This window comes from Anguilla anguilla, chromosome 5, assembly GCF_013347855.1.
Source record: "Anguilla anguilla isolate fAngAng1 chromosome 5, fAngAng1.pri, whole genome shotgun sequence".
NCBI lineage: Eukaryota > Metazoa > Chordata > Actinopteri > Anguilliformes > Anguillidae > Anguilla > Anguilla anguilla.
Genome location: NC_049205.1, coordinates 50,709,013 through 50,723,949, shown reverse-complemented (window position 1 = coordinate 50,723,949; position 14,937 = coordinate 50,709,013). Strand labels below are relative to the sequence as shown.

Sequence of the window (14,937 nt, the reverse complement as noted above, 5' to 3'; positions counted from 1 at the left end):
AATGAAGTGGCCGGCGAGTGTGTGTGTGTACATATATATATATATATATATATATATATAAATAAAACTGAGGTGACTGAGAAGTCAATGCAGGACATGATTACACTGTCAGCAAGAACAGTTCATCGACAACTACAAAGAGAGGGATATTATAGTGGGGTTGCATTGCATGAACCCCTCATTACAAAGACGCATGCACATTTGAGACTTCAGTGGTGCAAAAACCATAGGCACTGGTCTACAGAGATGTGGAAAAAGGTGATATGGTCAGATGTGTCATTCTTCACCATATTCTTGACAGGTGGGCGAGTGCATTTGTGGTGTACACCAAGAGAACGGTAGTTTTGTGGGCTGCAGCCATGAACTTGGAATACAGTACATTAAATACAGTTGTTCATTGGGTGAAATCTTGACAAAAAGAAATGTCAGATGCCTCGTTTCATCTGACTTTTTTGAAAATGTCAGATGTAAAGAGAAATATTTACAGTATGCTGAACTGTGGTTCACCTTGCATTGCCTTTTCTAACGAGATTTGCAACAGCATAGCTGGCATTCCAACCTATAACGTGGGGTCAGAGGCTGAGGTTGAGAGCAAATACTGTGCCTGTGATCCTTTCAGGCAACAGGTACCAATTGGCCAAAACTACACTTAATATTGTATGCTGTGGCACACTGCCCCCATGTGGTGTCCGCAAACAAATATCCAAATCAGTAATAAGGTCAACATGCTCTGGGAATTAATCTAAGGTGAAGTTATTGAGTTATTGTAAACAGGATAAATATCTATAACTGTATGTACAGCATTAATACCAAATATATGTAATATGGATATACAGTGCGGTCTGTAAGCATTTGGACAGTGGCACAATTTTTGATGTTTTGGCTCTGCTCCAGCATGGAATTGAAATGAACTACTTCCACCATGTTTCACAGATGAGGGGGTGCTTTGGATCATCAGCAGTTGCTTTCTGTCTCCACACTTTTCTTTTCCATCACTTAAGTACAGGCTAATATTCATCTCATCTGTATATAAAACTTTGTTCCAGAACTCCAGTTTTTTTTTAAAATTCCAACCTAGCCGTTCAGTCCTTGTATTGTTTGTATCTTGCAGTGAGGTTATGCAGGTGTAGTCATCTCTATATTTTAGTCTCTGACACATCTATGCCTACACCCCGAAGAGTGGTCTTGATCTGCTTGACAGCTGAAAAGGGGTTTTCTTTGCAAAAGTATTCTTCGGCCAACTACTACAATGGTATTCCATGGTCTACCAGGTTGTTTGCTATTGCTTAACTCACCAGTGGAGGGTTAAGTGAAGCAAGAAACATTCTTCCTTCTTAACAATTTACCAAACACTTGATTTTGACATTTAATATGTTGCCTATGTCTCTGATCAATTTATTCAGATTGTTTATTGGTATTGACACTTCTTTGAGTTTTTGTCTTGATTATCTGGGTCTATACTCCAATGCATATTCCGAACCTAGAAACAACTCTAGACCTTTTGTTGCATGAAGGTATATGGGTATGTTTGTGGACTATTATGATCACTGTTACAAAAGCAATTACCCCAAATCTACATGGAAGAATAAGTTTGAGTGTGCGACAGATATGTCCAAAAAGGCATGTCTGTCCATACGTCTTAGCCACTGCTACAGTTCTTACCTACTCTCTTGCATCTGACATCATTACTATCACATCATTTCTAACATAACTGACATCATTACTATGCATGTCACATATACCTGTAAAGCGCTTGGTGATGCTTAGCAAGGTGTTTACCACGTTGATCTGGCCGTCCACACCTGATGGTTGAAAGGCTGTGTAGTGTGAGAGATTTTCTCAGGATTTAAGAGAAGTCCAATGATACAATCCAAGGAAATTGCTTAATTTCTTGGCAGTTAATAAATACCTCAGGGAACTGTCCGGTATGTACTTGGTTGTGTTACATTCTCAATACTGCACAATGGCTTAGCTTAGTTAATCCTTAGTCAGGACACTAAGCTCTTCTTGCGCTTTGTATTCTAAACATAGCAATGTTCATTAATAAACCATTGTGACTCTAAAATGTACACAATTTGACCTTTTCTCTTTCCCAAAGCCATTCCACCGCTCAAAAAGCTACTATTTCACATTGGATATTTCCACATGTTTGCACTATTGGTAATTCAAGGGAATGGACAGGTGACAGTCAGGATAGATCTGATGCAGTTCATTTGGATCTGAAAGACATTTGTGCTATAAGCTGATAATAAAAACCTGCCAGTGGCTCGTGTTGTGTAATTACTTGTTTTTTTTCCAGCAATTGCATATAGCTGTGTAAGCATTCACATTGTGGAACATTAAATTTATTGCAACACATGGTGTGACAGTGTAGTTCAGCACCAATTCCATTTATGATGAAAACTGTAAAAAAGAAACTATGGATTGCTGCGGAAGATAATAGCAAAGTATGTTCTACAGTCAGTTGCAACATACATGTTCTGACCATTATGCTGTCATGTGCAGGACAAAGGTTTTTTGACATACAGTATTTTGAGTGTGTAGTCTGTTTTAAAAAATTTCCAGTTTGATTGAAAATGGGTAAGGAAGCAATATTTTTTAAGTTAAAAAAACTTTAATTTGAAGTTCAGTAAGGTGCCAACATGACTTTACGCAGCTAAAAAAATACATAATTATTAAATAAAAATTATTACCAATAAAAATGACCCTATCAGGGAAATATACACATATCATGAACACAAACACTACATATAATATACTGTACACTATAGCATAGTTCAACACTTTCAATTTCTGAGATATATATTTGCAAGAATAAAAAAGTGGAATACTGATTTTTAAAAGTCCCTATACATCCACTAATACTCCATTAATAAAATTATAAGTAAATAAGTAAATATTGAACATTTTTTAAAAGTCTGTATGATCACAATGACTCCTTATCAAATAACTATATTTGATACACCTCTGAAGTTAAAGCAGTCCAGTAATCGCTGTAGTTGAAAAGTAGCATGGCAGTGAGATACTTTCAACTGAGCTAAACCCCCCCCCCCCCCCCAGTTTCACTCATGACTTAACTTTACTGGTAGCTTCCAGAAGTGAAGCAAACAGAGAGTCTGGTCTTCTCAGCAAAATCTCTGGTTTGTCAAACTCTGAGACCTAGAAGATAAAATGGTAAATGGATAAGCATCCTTACAAGCAAGCCACAACTCAGCTCAGTTTTTTTTTTTTTTTGCATAATCATAATATGATTCCCAACACAGAAAACATCAATGGAAAAAAACTAAACAAAAAATTTGTTCCTGACAGACACATTGCTCAACTCCTCAGAACAATGCATTTGTTCCCAACAAACAATGTTTACTGCTCAACTTTCTTGAGATACAGAATCTCAACTAAATATTGAGTGAGCAAAGAACATAATAGCCTTCCATCGACACATGGCCAGAATCAATGGGAAACACTAGTACTGTGGCAACAGACACTCCCTACAGCCCCTGTCCATCCTTCCATTACATCTTCAACTATCTTAAATCATCAGATGTAATGTTATAAACTGTTGATTTCATAAATGACAAATATGTATCATATATGTGACAAATATGTGACCATCAAAATGGAATTGGAATCTACAATCGTAAAATGTAGATTCCGAAATCCACACTACTGTGGCACAAATTATGACTTTAGCAGCTTACATTCAACAGTTAGCTATAGCAAAATATCACAGAAACTTCACAGCAACTGCTTACTGCTGGAAGTATAGTTAGAAAATCAAGACTGAGGAAATGCAGAAACCAAAAACATGGAAAAAAGTCTGCTTCAGTAAGCTAGCCCTATTTTCATGGTTCTGGAGCACAGTGGTGTAATAATTTGCTACCTTTCCATTGTCCATGACAAGGATCTTGTCACACTCCAGCACGGTGTTGATGCGGTGAGCGATGGTCAGCATGGTGCAGTCTTGGAAAGCCTCTCGGATTGTGTGCTGGATCAGGGAGTCTGTCTCCGAGTCTATGGAGGCAGTGGCTTCATCCAATAATATTATCTGAAGAGGAAAAAGCTCAATTTAGACCAGGATGCATCTAAACCGATACAAATTTCCATACTTTTCAAGCCCTCATCTACTACAGAGTCCTGCAAATTATTCCTCCGAATTCTACCACATGCAATTGCACCACGTGCACAGTGAAAACATTTAGAAACAACCTATATTTTCTAATTAAATATCAAAACTATCAATTAACAAAAATTTCCCAGTAGTTCAATGAGTTTTTCGCATTCTTTCTCAGTTTCGTAAGTGAGATATACCATTAGGAAATCTGATATCTGAAAGTAAATATAGCACATATGCCAGATGTTCTTGCTATGACCATTCTGAAAAAATGAGACATAGAAAGATAGGCAAGGTGATAAATCCACAATTGATCAATGAGATTGATTAAAATGAGAAGCGAAGCATTCAACCATTTCACCTTTGAGTTTCTCAGGAGTGCTCTGGCCATGCAGAGAAGTTGCCGTTCTCCCACAGAGAAGTTCTCTCCATTCTCGACTACCTTGGAGTCCAACTTTTCAGTCAGGTTGGATATCTACAAATAAAAAAAACCATCCCATCAGCATATTTGGAATATTGGTCAAGGTGATTTGAAAGGCCTGTGTCAGATGATTTGAGGAATGACTTTGCTGAAATGATGCAATCAGATCTTTAAACAGTAAACATCTGAAGCAATAGAGCATGACTCTAGTGGATAAGTTTCCCCTGCAATCAGGGCAGCATGTGAAGAGATATATCCAGCAGTATTACTCTAAGCTCACTACAACCTGTGACTAAGGACGTTGTGGAGGAGAAACTACTCAGGCCTACTGTTTACTCATTTTAACAGCAATATTACTGTATTCTGAACAGTACTTTATTGTTGGTGCTGTATACAGCATGTTGCTGAAGATTTACAATGGGTTTTCTGTGAATTCTTTATGACTGAAAAATTATTACAGCAATAACCTTCAACTGCAATCCAAAACTGAACAAAAATGTTCCTTGAGCGTTAAAATGGACCAATCAGCTTGCACTAACGTTAACTGATTTTTTTATTGTTTACATTTTTTGCAGACCACAGCCAGTTGAAAGTGAAATTAATCATCAAAGGAGTTTTAGTTTTTGAACAGAATATTGTAGCACTGCAGTCTACCCGAGGGGCGGCCTAACTGCATTATAAAGGACATTAGGTATAGGGTAATGACAGCAATGAGGAAAAACTACTGTATTCTATCTACTGAGACTATTTAATATGGCAGTTTTTAATGGCTGCTGCTGTTTGCCATACCCGACTTGGTCTGCTGAATTACTGCCCCTCTTCCTCCTTCCCTCTCCTCTCTACCCTGCTTTCTCTCCCTGTGGGACCATGATGGAAATAAGCTTTAAAGCTTTATTGTGTTATCCTGACTGAGCTTTTGAAACGGAGGGGCAGCACTCTGTACTTTGTACTTTTTTTGATGACTTTGTTAAATAAAATAAAATCACACCAAACAGATAAGGCAAATACTATGACGCCATTATTTTTATGCATAAACCATATATATATATATATATATATATATATATATATACATATAAATTGCTTTAAAGGTGAAAGAAACACATAAAAGTAATGCACAGCAATAAAGCTTGGGTGTAGAAATAGGAAGGCCAAGCTGAAAGACAACTTCTCCATATAAGAGTATGGGTACTGAGCTTACTGCTTCTTTCATGTACGTCTTCTCCAGCGCTTGCCAGATCTCTTCCTCACTGTAGTTGTTGAAAGGATCCAGATTGTATCTGCAAGGAAAGACCATTTTCAGTATATTCTCTGTGTCTGAAGTACAAAAGCAGACTGAATTCACTGCTATTTATTACTGCTGTATTTGTTAAAGGGGGTTAAATGGGGATGACTACTGAAAAACACACAGGGACCATAACTAAACAAGGACGCTGATAAGACTATTTTGACATTACCTTACTGAACCAATAAACAGTACTGGATCTTGAGGTATAACTGACAGTTTACTCCGTAAGTCTTCCAAACCAATTGAGCTGGTGTCTATGTCATCAATTAAGATCTTTCCTCCAGTTGGCTCCACAAGTCGAAATAGAGCTGTTATAAGTGATGACTTGCCTGGGAATAAAAAATGTTTTTTGTCATATTAAAACGCACACACATAGAATTGGAAAGATTTTAATAATATTAATGTTATGATTTATTTATAATCATAAATAATAACTGTCCGATTCTTTATGTAAAAGCCCCTGGTTGTGCTACACTGACAGTTGTAAAAGTATCTTAAATCAGAAAGGCACAAAGAGAGTTAAAGTGCAGCACTATGTTATGATTATCTTAAGAAGACTGCAAGATAACAGCAGAAAAAGTGAACACATTAATTGTTCAAATTAAACTATGTATTAAATGGATCCATGCAACAGTGTGGTGTGTTAACCCATCCACCGACTTATAAGATCCCCACATCACAATGGCTGACAGCTAAGATTAAAATATAATTGGCTCCTTAGCTATGAATCCAGCAGAGACAGTATCCATTTTAAATGAGTTTTTCTTTAATTGATGTTATTATTGGAATTTATAGCACAATTTTGTTTTTACATTTATTAAGCTGTGATTTTCTGTACTCATCACACTTCTATTAAAATAACTGAAGACTTACCAGATCCGGTTCTTCCCACAATGCCAATCTTTTCTCTAGCAGCAATGCTCAGATTCAGTTCATTCAGCACAATGGGAGTGTGCTCTCTGTACCTCATCTTAAAGCTCTGGAAGGTGATGGCTCCATTTCTGGGCCACCCGTCTGGGATAGCAACATCTTTGAGCTTCCTTGGAGCTTCCGAGACACAGTCCTGGAACAGAGAACACATGTGTTATCAAGCAGAAGGAAAAGTCCCTCAATATGTGTTACAATAAAGTTGATAAAATTACAAAAATGTCCGGCATCTAGCTGTCAGATCAGATGGCTGTGACCAGGGAAGGAAAAGTTTTTCAGAGGTAATCAACAAGCTGAAAATACAAAAGGTTTAATTTAACCTCTGACAACCATCCTACCGCAATATATTCAAGGATCCTTTCTACAGAGGTGAACCTTGCTTCCAGTTCTGTTGACAATCTCACTACATACTGCAACATTCCTGTTAACTGCAAAAAGAAAATGGAAATGTATTAGTGTGTCATTTTAAAACGGCAATCTTTCATGCATGAACATGATGACTATGATAAACATTCATGTGATTAAGCATTTATTTATATAAGCTTTAAATCTGTGTTAATGTTTGCATAGTAATAATGATAGGATTCCTCTGTGTCCTACCTGGATTGTGTATGACAGGGCCAGCCCTTTCATTGCTGGACTGATGGAGTCCGGGCTCAGCACAACAAATAAGCCGACAAACAGAGTGACTATAGCGGAGAGGAAGTCCAGCCTGAAGGACAGCCATCTGTTTCCGCAGTTAAACAGCAGTAAGTGGTTTGAATTTTTATCATTCAGTCCCTTGAACCTGAAATCATAATGACAATTCAATAAGTAATAAAGCACACACTATCCTTTTTTGAACACTCCAAGGTGTTCAAAACATATTTATGCACAAGTAGTTTATTTAAAATATCTCACTTATTACAAGGATACAAAAAAAGTCTTACAGCTCAATGTACTGTTCCCTCTTGTCATAGGCATGGATGGTTGGAAGTCCTTGAATAGTTGATGTTGTGAGAGAGATCCATGGAGACCTACTAATATTCTCCATTCTCTTCATCTCTCTTATACTTCTCTGGAAAACACTACATAAAACATGTAATAAGTTTCTGAAGATAATTCAAATCTGATGACACATAAATGTTATGACACACACCCACACACACACACACACACACACATAAATGCCCGGTGTGATGACTCACTATAGGATGGCAGCAAAGATGGCCCCCAGTATGAAAACGGCGATGAGAAGCTGAGGGAACACCGCTGAGATAGTTACAAGGGTGTATGTCACCAATAGGCAGAACTGCAGGAAGTTTTCAGCATTGAAAGGCAGGCCTGTATCAATTTCATCTTGGTCTTTGGAAAACCGATTCACGATCCTGCCAATGGGTGTGGTGTCAAAGAAGCTCATTGGGCTCCGAAGGACCTGAGAACAGGGTCACATGACTTTAGCTCCAGTTAGCCCATGGTTAGGTGCAATTAAAAGGTACCTTGTCGACCTACAGAAGACATTCTTGTTCAGAATTTGTGTTCCACAAATCTTAATTTGCCACAACAAAGTCCAACTTTTCACACTCCGCAGTTTTATGCATACTCCCCCCGATATCAAACAGACGATCCCTGGTAGGTTAGCCTTGTCATTAAACTGAATAACCGAATTTCACTTGCTGTATTTAAACCTCCTGCAACAGTGAGAGAGGATGGTCATCCGGAGGGTGGTGCAGGCTCAATAAAAGAAGAGAAGTTTTGAAGAGTGGCAAAAAAAAAAAAATATATATATATATATATATATATAATTTGTTTGAATTTTGTTGCATTATTGTGCATTTTTTCTAGATCCTGCATTAATATACCCCCTGTTTACTATCAGAATTCAACAATATGTGCAGGATCGCAGCATTCTCCCAAACAGAATTACTTACACCTACCAATACCTAATTGCAATAAAAATGTATTACCGGATCAGTCAGGGAAAGTCAGCGACAAAGTGCAGGAAATATATTGTATTTATAAATATAAAAATAGCTGTTCTACTGTACCTGGTTCATGGAAAGTATAAGGGTATGACACACTATTCGATACCATGAAAAGTACTCACCCTGTGAAACATTTTGTCATGGAGTTTGGAGGAGCCTCCCAAAGTGACTTTGGTGAAGGAATATGCTTTGATAGCACTGAGCAGTACCATCGCCACAATGGTCATACTGTAGATAAGCTGGTAGAATTCAAGGTTCGGATGCTGTGAAATGTTGCCGCTGTCTTCTGACTTGTTTGAGAAATTCTGTAGTTGTATAAATGACAGATTTTAAACATTAGGGATTTACCATTTTAAGAGATGAAGAATTGTTAATTCTATTTATATATAGGATTTTCCACACAGGCTCTATTTATACTAATAGTGAAACAAGAGCAGCTAACCAAGCATCAACTACGCATACTTTTACCTCGCTGTGCTTACAACTGTGAAATTGTACATGCATAGATTTTTTAAAAAATATTAAAATCACATTACCCCTGATCCTTGTTCAAACCAGTAACTAAGCCACCAGCTACTGAAGGCTGTTGTCCCAACATGCAGGATGAAAATGAATAACATCAGCAGCACCAATACATACCCTGAAAAAAAGAGGACACGATTGAGTGAGTTTATAACAATTCATGTCACTTACACTTCATTAAAGTTGTTGCACATTACCCACCTCCAACAGCTTTGCAGTACTGATGGTATGTCCTCCACGTTACTGAACCTTCTTGGGAAGACTCTTGCGCAACAAGCTGATTTTTTGACTCTGTATATAACATAATGTTAAATACAAACATTGAAAACAATAATTTATATGATATATGCTGTAGTACTTTGTGGAATAAATTGATGAATGAGATTTACCTATAATGCCGTTTACACTTAATTCCTTTTTTGGTTCATCCACCTCATCTGACAAATCGAATGCTACAGAAAGTGTGTCAACATATTATTATTATTATTATTTTAAAACATAGACTTTATATACAATATCATCATATAAATGTGTGAATGTAATATTCCTGACCTGGATTTTGTATTCCTCCAATGCTATTTCCATTTCCCGTTTGTTCTTTAGACTCTATTGTTTCTATTGGGGAATCTTCCTCATCAGATTCCTTCAAAAGCAAGAAACACACGTGAATAGGTATACAGCACTATCACGCATACCATTCACAGGATATATCATAATTATCCAAATAATGCTTTAATGATCCCAAAACATCCTCTTTGTGTATTGGGATTGTGAAAATGAATTAAATTAGGAACAGTTAAAACAGGAAATAGGAAAAACTACTTACTTTTGAATGTTCCAAATGGAAATTATTTATAAGCTGTGCATATCGACCTTTGGATTCCATTAAAGCACAATGTGTTCCCATCTCTTTGATTTCACCACTTTCAAGTAGCATAACATCATCACAGAACTCTAGATACTGGGAAAATTGTGAAATGATTAGACTTAAGATTACAGCATAAATGTTTGTGGGATAATATACTGTAATATACAGTGCTATTGACGAAAACATACTGAAATAAACGAGCTAATTAGTATGAAAAACATTCATTCCTGCCATGTGCTCATAGCCAAGTATACTAGACTTGCACTTTATTTGGAATTCCTTGATTAGTTAGAATATTTCTCTGGAATAAGTGCTCTGACTGACAGTCACTGATTCTGAAGCGAACATTTAGCAGCTACAGTAACCAAGAACGCAAGTTTTATATACTTCCAATAGCTGAAAGCTAGCAAACATGTAATAGTAAGAAGCAGACAATGCAGCCTTTAAAGTCTATGCGGCTACGTGCGCTGAACTAGGATGTGCGGTAATGTGTCTTGTACCTGCAGTTGATGGGTCACCAGAATCACAGACTTTCCTGTGAGCTCTTTCTTGATGCACTCCTCAAAGATGTGTTTCCCCACATGGGCATCAACGGCAGAGAGAGGGTCATCCAGGAGAAGGATATCTTTGTTGGAGTACACAGCTCTGGCTAGGCTAATTCTCTGCTTTTGTCCACCAGACAGGTTCAAGCCTCTTTCACCAATCTTCAGATCAAAACAATAAATAAATACAATTACAGAATGTTCTAATTTAGTGTCATTTAAACTGACATTTCGCTACTGTGCATATCTTTTTGGGTATCTATGCCGTTTTACTCCTGTATACAATGCAATACACAAATAAATGGTTCCGCAAAGCAAGAAAATGGAAATAATGAACATTCTTCGTTCTTTGGAAATATGCTCTTAATGTATCTTCACAAAAGAAAATGCAAACCTCAGTCATGTCGCCGTAGGGAAAAATTGCCAAGTCGGGCTTAAGACAGCAAGCTTGAAGAACTCTGTTATACCTGTGAAATTGCAAACATGTTCAAATGAATCACAACATACTAAATTAGGATAAGTGATATGTTGCCAAAATGGAAATGGTAAACATTCTGCAGTTGTGTTTCAGCACTTCTAGCAAATTTTAAGGACCTCGTTTTATGCCTTTTCCCATTTTTCTCCCCAATACGAAATGGTCGATCAAGCTTGTGCTGCAACGCTCATTGCTAGCTTCATTGTTCATTAGAGCCACTTCTTATCACACCACAGCAAGTCAATTTTGACCAGACTTGAGTTGGAGGAAGATATTTCATGTACAGCACTAAAGATAAACTTGTCAGAGCCCAATCAACCAGCGAGGGTCGCTGGTGCGCAATGAACCATTGTCATACCCAGCTGACAGAAAGCCTACCATCCCTGGGTGAAGCTTGAGCAAATTACGCTCTGCTGGACTGCCAGCCACAGTCGCCACGGAAACAGTCTGCACTTAAAGTGACTCCACAGCAGCTTGTACAGTGATGTTACGCCTTCAGAGATTGTACATTGTCATTCACGAAACTATCCTAAATCATAGTTTATGCCACAATATGAAAACTGATGTTTTTGCCTATAATTGTGAATAAACACTATAAAATGTATCTGTTCATATGTACAGCCTCTAGAAACAACATATTTGAACTGGCAGCTGTGGAGTTAATTGTAGTGTTTTTTTCTTGCAAGTGATCAGAATCTTCTGCATGTATCCAAAATATCCTTCATTGTACATAAACTGTCTGGGTCACTTAAGATCATGCACTAATACGGCAATAATATTAAAGCCATTTAACAGCCACCCAGTAACCCAGCGTCTTCTTTTAAGGATGTACACGTTCAGAAGAGCCCAGGTCAGTTTTGCATTTTAATATTACAAATATAACAGCAAACGTATGCTGAAAAGCACAGTGGGGAGTACTATTGTGATGAGGCCACCCAAATTCTAACATCATGTTAAGAATTAATCCAAGCAGTAATGCAACAGTTAACATTGATGTTAACATCAATGGCTTTACTGAAATGTTATAGTTCTAATTATTAAATAAAAACTAGCCAGATTTGTTTAAGATATAGATAAAATGTAACTGTTATTCAGCCACTTTCTAGCTAATGTGGTTCAAACCTCTTCTCAATTTAGCATTACCTGGATTCATCAAACATCTCTCCCATGAGAATGTTATCGCGCACAGATCCATGAAATATCCAAGCTTGCTGGGACACATAGGCAAATGATCCATCAGCTATCACACGTCCATGCTGCAGGTACATCTAGTGAGAGTGTTAAATTCACAGAGAGAATAGCATCTTAGATCTTAACTGATCGCTAATCAGAGCAATTCATTTTCTCTGCCTTGTTTCTTGACACACACTCTTAATTTTGAACTTAATTTTTGAAATGTATTTCATTCTCACAAAATCAAGAGAAAGATTATGGAGGGGTTTAAAATGCAACCTGTAAATAAGAGAATTAGATGGATCAAGTAAAAACTATTTATTATGCACTTATTTTAGTTCTTTAGTTCAGTTTTGTATAGATCACTTCATCAATGGAGAGCTCAAATCATCAAATAAGTACTTTCAGAAAAATTAATGGTTGTTTCTGTACTATCTGAAAATATTAGTTAAATATGTAATAGCTAGCATTTTTAGACAGGCTGAGTGACCACAATACAGCCTGACAGAGCTGAGCAAATTTAAATGACACATTGACAATGGCACTGCATGCTTTGATCTGAATGTTATTTGAAATGTCTGTAAACCAATGTAAAACACCATTATTCTGAACTTACTTGCTCTAGAATACTAGATATTAACGATGTTTTTCCACTCCCCACATTCCCACAAATTCCAAGTAGACTTCCCTAAAATACGAAAGAGGACATTTTAGTTTTTTAACATGATTGAATGCAAAACATAAGAAATTAACTCTTCACATCGATCAGCTTTTGCACATGCTGATCTCGTAGGTGAGAACACCATGGTTCATTATGACAGGCCTGCATACTGATCCATTGGCATTTTCCTAGAAAATTAAATGTACGTAAGGGCATTTCCATGCCAAAAGCATTAAAACATGTACCTTCTTCAGATTAAAAGAGATGTTTTTAAGTGCTAAACTGCCGTCTGGCTTGTCTGAGCTGCTTTCAGGCTTGTCCCAGGAGAAAGAGGCTTCTTCCATAGCGAGAGCATTGGCTGATCCTGGCTGCAGAGTCAAGTATTTCTCTGGATTCTCAATGAGGAGGATTTTCTTTAAAATAAAAAAATAAATACAGTTAATTTTAGTACACATGTGCATGTAAACATACATAATGATAAGATATTGTCTTGTTTGCACTCAAACATGGTTACATTTGCTTCTCATACCTTATCTAAAATTTCATTAAAAAATTGTCATTTAATATCTCAAAATCCAAATGAGATATTTTCTGAACAAATAATTGTAAGCTTAATGAAAATATTCCACATACTGTAAGTGTAAGAACATTATTCCCACCTTCAACCGAGCTAAAGCCACTCTTGCTTCAGCTATGCCTTTGACAGAAAATGGAAGGAGGCCCAAAGAGAATCTCATGGAATTGAAAATAGCAATGGTGGTGAAGGCCTGAAAAAGACAAGAGACGTCATGAATTGTACTCTGCTGAAGTGATGGCATCTTTCCAATGAGTAAAGACACATTCACAAAAGATAGGCAATTCACTCACAAGTGAAGAACTCAGGGGAAGCTTCAGTGATGTGTGGGCGACAAATGTGAGTATTGTAGCAACAGTAGGGATGACGGTTGTTATAGAAGAGTTCACACTCTGAACGTAGCCAGCGAATTCCAAAAGTCGTTTCTCGTGTTTCCTTACATCTGGGAAAAACAAGAACAAGCCAATGATACTATACATATCAATAAAGTTTTTAAATCAAAAACACAAACGAGTACATAAGAATGGTAGGTGGTAATATAAATATATATATATATATATATATATATACACTCACCGGCCACTTTATTAGGTACACCTGTTCAACTGCTCATTAACGCAAATATCTAATCAGCTAATCACATGGCAGCAAATCAATGCATTTAGGCATGTAGACATGGTCAAGACAATCTGCTGAAGTTCAAACCAAGCATCAGAATGGGGAAGAAAGGTGATTTAAGTGACTTTGAACGTGGCATGGTTGTTGGTGCCAGACGGGCTGGTTTGAGTATTTCAGAAACTGCTGATCTACTGGGATTTTCACGCACAACCATCTCTAGGGTTTACAGAGAATGGTCCGAAAAAGAGAAAATATCCAGTGAGCGGCAGTTCTTTGGGCGAAAATGCCTTGATGATGGCAGAGGTCAGAGCAGAAAGGCCAGACTGGTTCAAGCTGATAGAAAGGCAACAGTAACTCAAATAACCACTCGTAACAACTGAGGTAAGCAGAAGAGCATCTCTGAATGCACAACACGTCGAACCTTGAAGCAGATGGGCTACAGCAACAGAAGACAACCCGGTACTAGCAAGGTGCTAATAAAGTGGCCGGTGAGTATGTGTGTGTGTGTGTGTGTATATATATATATATATATATATATTTGGGGCCTGGCCTCATGGGGTAAATTGCCAAAAATGACCATTTTGCTGTGGTGGATTAGTACATGGTCAACTGCCACTTGGTCTCAATAATAATATTATAATAATATTATCTGGCTACGTAATTTGCCACCAGTATTCTGCCGCGGTAAAATTCGAGTTTCTTTGAAAATCAAAATTAATGAAGGTGAGGTGCTCCTTTAAGTAATGACAAATTACACGTGCTGTGGATCCAAGAACAAGATGTTAGGAGGGGT

At 37.3% G+C, this 14,937-nt stretch overlaps 1 protein-coding gene across 4 annotated transcripts in view; it reads right to left on the bottom strand.

Annotated features, from left to right (window-relative positions):
* Positions 1 to 2,594: 2,594 nt before the first annotated feature.
* The window catches only part of abcc12 (ATP-binding cassette, sub-family C (CFTR/MRP), member 12), a 32,321-nt gene continuing 19,978 nt past the window's right edge, over positions 2,595 to 14,937 (bottom strand). For all 4 annotated transcript variants that reach the window (XM_035417326.1, XM_035417325.1, XM_035417323.1 and 1 more), the window contains 23 exons: positions 13,820 to 13,968; positions 13,612 to 13,719; positions 13,198 to 13,365; positions 12,908 to 12,979; positions 12,262 to 12,386; positions 11,038 to 11,110; positions 10,602 to 10,805; positions 10,060 to 10,194; positions 9,786 to 9,876; positions 9,623 to 9,685; positions 9,435 to 9,524; positions 9,248 to 9,351; positions 8,834 to 9,016; positions 7,935 to 8,161; positions 7,677 to 7,814; positions 7,348 to 7,534; positions 7,086 to 7,175; positions 6,694 to 6,883; positions 5,990 to 6,149; positions 5,734 to 5,812; positions 4,473 to 4,586; positions 3,881 to 4,045; positions 2,595 to 3,159 (listed from right to left, as the gene is read on the bottom strand). In XM_035417326.1, the coding sequence (XP_035273217.1) occupies positions 3,067 to 3,159; positions 3,881 to 4,045; positions 4,473 to 4,586; positions 5,734 to 5,812; positions 5,990 to 6,149; positions 6,694 to 6,883; positions 7,086 to 7,175; positions 7,348 to 7,534; positions 7,677 to 7,814; positions 7,935 to 8,161; positions 8,834 to 9,016; positions 9,248 to 9,351; positions 9,435 to 9,524; positions 9,623 to 9,685; positions 9,786 to 9,876; positions 10,060 to 10,194; positions 10,602 to 10,805; positions 11,038 to 11,110; positions 12,262 to 12,386; positions 12,908 to 12,979; positions 13,198 to 13,365; positions 13,612 to 13,719; positions 13,820 to 13,968 (3,008 nt within the window). In that variant the 3' untranslated portion in view covers positions 2,595 to 3,066. The remainder of the gene's footprint in view (positions 3,160 to 3,880; positions 4,046 to 4,472; positions 4,587 to 5,733; positions 5,813 to 5,989; positions 6,150 to 6,693; positions 6,884 to 7,085; positions 7,176 to 7,347; positions 7,535 to 7,676; positions 7,815 to 7,934; positions 8,162 to 8,833; positions 9,017 to 9,247; positions 9,352 to 9,434; positions 9,525 to 9,622; positions 9,686 to 9,785; positions 9,877 to 10,059; positions 10,195 to 10,601; positions 10,806 to 11,037; positions 11,111 to 12,261; positions 12,387 to 12,907; positions 12,980 to 13,197; positions 13,366 to 13,611; positions 13,720 to 13,819; positions 13,969 to 14,937) is intronic.